The 7,941-nt window shown below is 40.2% G+C and overlaps 1 protein-coding gene across 1 annotated transcript; it reads right to left on the reverse strand.

Moving 5' to 3' along the window:
* On the reverse strand, positions 1-3,400 carry cyb561a3a (cytochrome b561 family, member A3a). The gene is made up of 7 exons (XM_068566561.1): positions 3,169-3,400; positions 2,897-3,031; positions 1,569-1,773; positions 823-1,031; positions 532-686; positions 279-441; positions 1-180 (listed from the first exon to the last, which is right to left on the reverse strand). The coding sequence occupies exons 2-7, from the start codon at positions 3,029-3,031 to the stop codon at positions 154-156; spliced, it is 894 nt and encodes a 297-aa protein (XP_068422662.1). The 5' UTR covers positions 3,169-3,400; the 3' UTR covers positions 1-153.
* Between the last annotated feature and the right edge of the window lie 4,541 nt (positions 3,401-7,941).

A 7,941-nucleotide genomic window follows, 5' to 3' on the forward strand; every position in this document is an offset into this window, starting at 1 on the left:
GTTATAATTATAAATACAATTTCAAAGAAATATTTACACCCAAAACAGACCCGCATAATTCTCTGTGTTCAAATAGCTGCTTTTACATTCAAAGTTGATCTTTTGGATTATTAAAGTGAATTGTTGTCTTTGTGTTTTGTTGTTTTATTCACCTCATTCATTTTCTTCTTGAAGCAGGGGCTGTGGGAGAGAGTAGATATGAATGATTAGGAAATATTTGATTGAAGTATATCATGAATAAACCTTTTTTGTTGCATATCAACTGCTGATAATCTCACCGTGTAAACCAGGTCCTCGGGCCTGGATTCTGGTCTTTGCCATTCGTAGTTGGACAAAATCTTAAGGACAACCAGGCCGAAGGCCACAATCAAAACTCCTAATACATTTGCCAACAAAGCCTCGGGTGGAAGGTCAGCATAAGCCTGAGTTCCACTGCCGTTGCTGTGAAAAAGTACATTCAACAGGGAAAGTTTGTCAATTTAACTCTCGGTAAAATCTTTATAAAAAGTAACTCAGAAATATGGCACTCACAGAACAAAGAAGAGTTTCTCATTGATTCCAGAGATGCAGGCAGCGATGCTAAGCCACAGGATGGTGCCTCCCATCCACACATGGACGGGCTTGAGAAGAACACGCAGAGACATGGGGGAGCAGGGCAGGAGGAAGCCAGCCAGACCCACCACCCACTGGATGGACCAATGAAAGAGACGGACATCCACAGACGCAGTGAACACAAAGGCAGGTCAATAAGGAACAAAAACCGTTCACAACTTATTCCACTGAACTAATACAATGATTCAGTTTCCTGCATGTTAATCTTACCTGTACGGCAAAAAGGGCCGTAGCAGCGATTCCTATCCAGCTGTGCAAAGAGTATAGGTTGGGAGTGTTTTGAGCATTGTGGAAGTTGAACACGGCGCAAAGCCCCACGATTGACAGGATCAGGGCGAGAAGCATCAGTGTGGCATGCAGCAGCTTCCAGGGGAGTTTATTCTGACCCCAGGTCAGGGGGATGCGGTACAACACAGCTCCTACAGGAAGGAGGCAACGCTGCATTTAATGTCATATGGGTTATAGACGCTTGTTTGCTTCATATACTTTTGGCCCTGAAGGCAAATATTTTTAATCTTCATTACAATCTTGAGGCACTGGGGTTTGAACGACATGAGCATTGTTGCATTGTGGGAAGTGTAGGGTCTGGGTTTTTTAGGAGAAACTCATCGCATGTACTGAAAGTTGTGTTGTTGTGAAAAGGCCCTACTATAGTGTGTATTGTAAAACATGTGAAGCCCAAGGATTATTAATAGTAATGTAATGTGAAATGTGTGAGAATATTTGAGGTACTGCCATTCCCACAATATTACTTTGACTTCATTTCCGGTGTGGCACCTAAAACACTGTGGAAGTGAGTCCCTATTTATGCTACTGAAATGCTGCATTTTATTATACGCTAGGTCTCCATGAACCTGTAATGTGAAATTGTCTTCATGTCACACGGTGAAAACTACAAGTGAGAAAAAGAAATGAAACCGTTTCATCCAACAAAAAAAAAAAGAAAGTGCACCCACCATTGCCGTACAGCACAATCAGGCCAGTCACCATCAGCACTGGGTGCCAGTTGAACTGCAGCGCCGAGCCGTCCCAGGCAAAACCGCCCCGCCAGTGACTGTTCCACAAACACACGCACACCACGCAGGCCAGGCTCAGGCCCAGGCACAGCAAGTAGCACACGTAGAAGCTCACGATGGACCACATCCTGCAGGGGTATGGAGTCTAAACCAATGAGGAGAGCTCAAATCAGAACAGATTGTGGGTGGCAGGCTGGGGAATACAACGTCAGGTGAAGTGGTCACACAGTCAGAGGGGCTTGTTGCCGATCAATGGGTCCATCAAAAGAATAGTTGGGATGTTTCGGTTCTCGTCCATCAGTCGGTGTGTTACTACCGACAAGAGATGGTGGTCGGACCTCAGTTTGCAGAAAAGGAGCACTTGAGTAAAGCAATACCACACATTTTTATCCACTTTCAGAAAAAGACGATCAGTTTAAGTGTATGCTACGTTAGATTATTTCTTAGAATCGTTTTATCTTTGTGTGACTTTTGAAAGGGTCTGTTTGAATTCACCAAAGTCACTTAATAACACAAATAGATTGACCGATCGAGGCAGTGATAGACCACTCTAGTGCTCTACGAGGTAAAATAACTGTTTCCGTCAATGGAGTCTAGTGACTTTGAAGAAAGCACAGATGTTCCTCATAGAGGAAGCGTTGAAAATATTCTAAATATAGTTAAACTGACAATTACGTTTTTTACATTGGCTGAAATGTTTGGCTGCTGTCCACAGCACTACATCGCATTAGCTTCTATGTGGTTTGTGCAAAATATCCAAATTATACATAAATCTGACTATACTATATCTAAGCCTGAGCTAACCTTTTGTAATTTGTCTTTTATTGTAGACTTCCAGGTCATTGTTATGACAGCGATTCAAAGACTATTTTCGTCTTAGACAGATTCCGTCATGACATTCTATCATTAAAATGTTGTTGAAGCAATAACATTATGTGTGAACAAGACTTTAATTTTTCAATCTAATTCAACCTGGTTTAAAGCTGCTGCGGACACATGTAGCAGCTGCCATCATTAAATACACACTTAATTACAACGACAATGAAAGTGGTTTGAAAGTGTCAACAGGTTCTTATTTCCTTTGTAGATCTGCATTACATCAAACTCAACAATATTATCAGAAGCTGGACATTTCATGATCAGAAGACATAAGTGCTGGACGTCTTACCTGGTCCACCTCGAACACCGACAACACTTCCTACTGCAGTGCTGGACAAATACAAGTTACTGGCTTGGTCTCAAGTTTCCCCTGGTTAACCGATACTTACATTTGCTCTCACTTCGCGTTTCTCTGGTTCAACTGAATGCTCACTTCCACATTCGGCTGTGTTACTGAGGCGGCTGAGGTGGAAACAGGCGGAGGTGGAGGAACAGCTGGGAGACGAGGGGACAGCCTGCCGCATCTGCTGCCATAGAAGAGGGACGGTAAAAGCAGGGGCCATTCATCAGTTTGTGTGGAGAAAACACACACACACACGATCTGCTCCAAACAAACCGAAATTATGACAGTTTTCTGAAGTTCTAAACTTTTTTTTCTGACCTTCCAAAAGCGACAATGTCACCAAGTTAGTGCGAAAAACCTCAGTGAAAAAACAACAAGAACTTTCTGACAAAATGTGTAGACGTCTTTCAAGACTCGATACATGTCAGGTTACAGCTCCAAGTTTGACATTCGTGCCATTTTCACGTCTCTAGCGAAGTAGTAAAATGTTTGCAACATAACTTTGTACTCTGACGTTTCTAACAGCACAGTTAAACACACTTAAACGGTGTCATTTCTACAATACGTTAACGTGACTTCATAACGCGACCGCTGCGTCTCTTCTCTCTCAAGCAGAGGTGAAATTTAATTAGCATGTTTTTTAAACGAAGTCTGGTGTGAAGTTCCGCTGCTAACACAAACAATCCAAAATAATTCCCGGGTTTTAAGAAGCATATGTGCACGTTGCATTTATAAAGACGACAGCGACATAAAAGCTACGTTAACAGGTTTGAAAACAATTCATTTCAGGAAAAGATATTTACCTAACCTATTTCCGTATTGACGGCGCAGGGCCTTGTGGGAACTGTGGTTTTAGTTGTCACCAGCGTTGCGCGCTATCTCGTCGCGAAAGCTATCCAATTGTTTAAACGCGTCGTCCTCCAGTTCCTCTGGTGCCATTTTCTTCAGCTTGAAACAACCAAGTTTCATGATTAAATAAGATGACACCACTTTATAAATCGACTGAGACATAATGTCATTGACACAGTCAAAACAATACGACTCGGCTGGGAAACATTTACATTTAATGGAAGCACACATATGCCATACAAACAAACAACAACACAATAACTAAATAATACAAACCTGTATAGTCACAATAAACAAGGCTGAAAAGTATAGGACGAATTAATACTAAATGAAGGATAAATTAATGAATAGTATGAGGCTGTGAGAGAGTACCCTTTAGGAGGAGGCCATGGCTGCATGAGGACCTGTAAAGATCTGTTGTCTTCCAGCTCCACCTGGAGGCAGTATGAGTCCCTTTTTGACTGTTGCGTGTGTCGTTGTCTGTTTCATGCATTCAAATGCTTTTACATTCTGCTCTCAGTGTCTCCTTAAAAGATAAGAGTAAAAAAAAATGGTACATTGAAGTGTTTTTGGTCATACTTTTTTTTCTTCTTTAAAAAAAAAAAAGTTTAAAGAGCTTATAAATAAGTAAAAAAAACAGTCAGTATAACAAATTGCTGATTTTCATAATATATGCATATACATGTTATTACATTACATTAATGTATGTTTATATTTTAATTTGTGATATTAATTATGAAAATCTGCTATGTGTTACTTAATCATTTATTTTTGTAGTCAATACTCATATTTTCCCACTATAAATTTGGGAACAATAATATAGTTCACTTCAGTTCTGGCTCGCAGAATAACAAAAGCAGACACACTGACGCAAATGTATGCATCAAAACATGTCATGCAATTTTTTTAATATGACAAAATAGAATAAAAAATACATTTGAAAGAGTAGCACGTTATGGCAATAAAACAACGAGACATGCACAATAAGAACAATATGTGCACACCTCACAGATCTTTTCTGCACTGATGCCGATACCATTAATCAGTCAAATGTACCGAATATGCACACACGGTTATTTCTGTTATCAGACTGCTTCACAGTCACTAAACAATGCACACACCATGCATATTGCCAGGTTTGCGCTGCAATTTTGATTTCAGATTTTTCCGCTTGTGCTGTTTGCAGCAGATGGTCTCCTTAACCTTTTAACTTCATTGTTCTTTCTTTAATACATTTGTTTGTCTCGTATATTTCTTTAAATATATTGTTCTATTTCTAATTATCTGCCAGCACTAAGGACCCAAGAGACATAAACTAGCCTCACTTGCAACACATGTCAAGCAATTATTTTATAATAATGGTTTCAAGTATCCTGGCGCAATATGTTTCCCTCTGGTCTTACTGAACAATATCTAAGCTGTAGTTATTTTACTGAGAAAAAGGAATGGTAATATTTCAGTTAACTGGAGCCTATACATCATAAATTGCAAAAATATTGTAAGTATAGAAAATAAGTTCACAAGAACATGTCACAAATCCCCTTGTAATATTTACAGATATTATACATACAAATACATTTTTTTTATTGTTCTTGAATGCGTGATATGTCAACTGACTTGCACTCCAGCTCACTTGTCAGATTTTGCAAGTCAGAAAGCCTCCCATTCCCACAGACAAAGTGTGGGATTCCCACTGAAACGGACATTTGGGTTATTATACCGTGGAATACTGAAAACTCAAAACTGTGATGTCATACTGATCCACAGTGTGGAGCCGCTCTGTTGGCGGCGAATAGAGGGCCGACTTTGTGAATGAGAAATTATGTCTTCTCATCATGAAAAAGTAATCCTGAATCCTGTCACAGTGACCTTTCCCACATTTTACAAGTTATTCTCTGCAGATTCATACATCAGTATCACATATTTAGATGAAGGGACGGGGGAAATTTCCCCTCGTTTCCAGCAAAGTAGAATACATTTTATACTCTCTCTTGCAGCTTCATATTTTAAAGCTGAATTTCATGTCCATTATCCTTTACGTCCTGTGAAGAAGCCCTTAAGGCTACAAAAAAGTAAAAATTAATCCCATTTTATTCCCTTCTGAACGCTGATTAACAGAGTTCCTAGTATAACGATTGGCAAGCTGTTTTATCTCCTTCTTACTTGGCTTGAATGGAGTGATCCTCATGGCCTTCATCAAAATCAGGCCCTATTCACTCAAAATTGCACATGGAAGTCCCCAGCATCCTGTTGGAGAAGCACTTAGACGGCTGCGACAGGAATTGTGTTAGATAATTTCAGAGAAAATCTAATTTATCATTCTTAAATGAATGTCGGGACAATGGTGATGAAAATGTGATTTTAAATTGAAGGGATGTGAACTGAACTGAACTGAACAGTGATTCATTGTAAGTTTTGTGTTGTGTCAATGGGGAAAAAAACAAGTGAACTGTCTTTTCAAAGGGTGCCGCTGTAGCTGTAATATCCCCACTGGATGTCAGTATTATCCCAGAGGGCCTTTTGGTTTATGATCACACACACACTGGAAGTTTTGGGTCTCTGCCCTCAGCTCCATGAAATCCTGGGCAGCTGTGGTGGGCTCTCTGGAGTGGCAGCTGGGCTTCTTGGGGTCTTACCAATAATCACAGCAAACCACGGTCAAATTGTGAAAATAAAGACAAATGACTTAAAAGGTGTGGAGTGTGTTTCAGTGAATGAGAGTCAGATTCCTGTTGAGGACTTGGTAAAATCAGATTTTAGAGCTGCATTAATTGGTTGTTGGTCAACGTCGACATATTATCGCCTTTAAACGTTGATATGACAAACGTTTTAGAACTGTGGCTAATTTACATGGCCACAGTTTATCTAGTCATCCGAGGACTTTAGAATCAATCTCCACTTTCCTTTTAGTTCTATTTTGCGTTTTACTTTTTTCTTAGACTGGGAGACCTTTCACATATAATGTAGTTTTGCTTATTTTTAATACTTTTGTGTTCTTCTTGTAGAGCAAAATGGGACTACAAACAAAAATCATTCACCCGTTCATACACTGATGGCAGTGTTAAGGTGCCACCTGCCCATCAGGACTAACTAACATGTATACACTGGAAGCACTGCTACAGGAGGAGTTTGGGGTTAAGTTAAGGATAAATCAACATGCTAGCGGAGCCGAGGATCGATCCATTGATCCTCTGATTGAACCCTGATCTCCACTGATCCCCATCCTGGTTTCTTGCTGCACGTCTACTCCTATGTGTTTTCTCTCGGTCGCAATCTCTGCTTTGCTTTCCTGGGCAATTTTTTTTCGGAGAGATGATGGGTCAGCAGGGGCTTCATCCCTCTCAGTTTTGCACCTGAGCTCTGCAGCCAATGTGCACATCTCATTTTGTTTTGTTGTGCTCTCTTGGTCTCCGAGAGTATATCACAGAGCGTGTGCACGGTCTCTAGCAGAGGTCAATGTTTTCAAATGAGGTTGTTTGCAAAGCTGAGTTACCAATGAGGGAAGCTGATCAAGAAACATTGATATTTGTGTCATTCAGCTGCCTTTGGCCACAATACTGGAGAATACTGGTGGGCTGTGGAACATCAAATCCTGAGGTTTCTAATCATTAAAATGCTCCATTGTGATTGTTGTTGCTGAACAAGACAAGTCTCTGACCGTGCCTTTCTATTATTGGTGATCTGACAAACATTGTTTTGACAGTGACTTGGTTTGAGCTCAAGTGCCGAACATGATCATTTTCAGCAATCAGACACCATCTAAAAATACTTTAGGGCTGACGTTCTGATGTTTCAAAGCACTTTGGCATTGGATCAGGATGCTTCCTATAGATGCAGCTAGTAAATACTAGAACTTCTGTCTGAAGTAATCTGTTTGTATTGTATTACAGTGGTTAAAGTACTATTTGTCCGCATTATGGGTATGTCAGTCAGTCCAATTATTAATAGCGGCGAGTGATTTTGTTAATCCTCAACTCTTTTATATGCCACCATCCCACTGAAATACCCAATGAAATATCTCCATACTTAAACGATGTATTGTAACGTGGATGTTTACTTTCTGGCTTACGAAGCATACGAATAATAAGAGTGTTGTGCTGCCAAAACCTCCCTGTAACCCGTTGTGCAATTTGAAATGTGTCACTGACCAAAGCGAAAGTCTGTCTTCCTGGGCAGAGGAGCTTTTATGTCGAGCAACTTCATTTCCATTATCCTTTGCTGCATAGCGTTCACATACTATGA

Source organism: Clinocottus analis, unplaced genomic scaffold, assembly GCF_023055335.1.
Source record: "Clinocottus analis isolate CAN_PGR_092001 unplaced genomic scaffold, fCliAna1.0.p SCAF_7, whole genome shotgun sequence".
In the NCBI taxonomy this organism is placed as follows: domain Eukaryota; kingdom Metazoa; phylum Chordata; class Actinopteri; order Perciformes; family Cottidae; genus Clinocottus; species Clinocottus analis.

Coding starts and splice junctions, on each gene's coding strand:
- cyb561a3a (XM_068566561.1), bottom strand. CDS start 3,031: ATGCGGCAGGCTGTCCCCTCGTCTCCCAGCTGTTCCTCCACCTCCGCC. Junction 442..531: donor GAGAAACTCTTCTTTGTTCT/GTGAGTGCCATA, acceptor ACTTTTTCACAG/CAACGGCAGTGGAACTCAGG. Junction 181..278: donor CCGAGGACCTGGTTTACACG/GTGAGATTATCA, acceptor TCTCTCCCACAG/CCCCTGCTTCAAGAAGAAAA.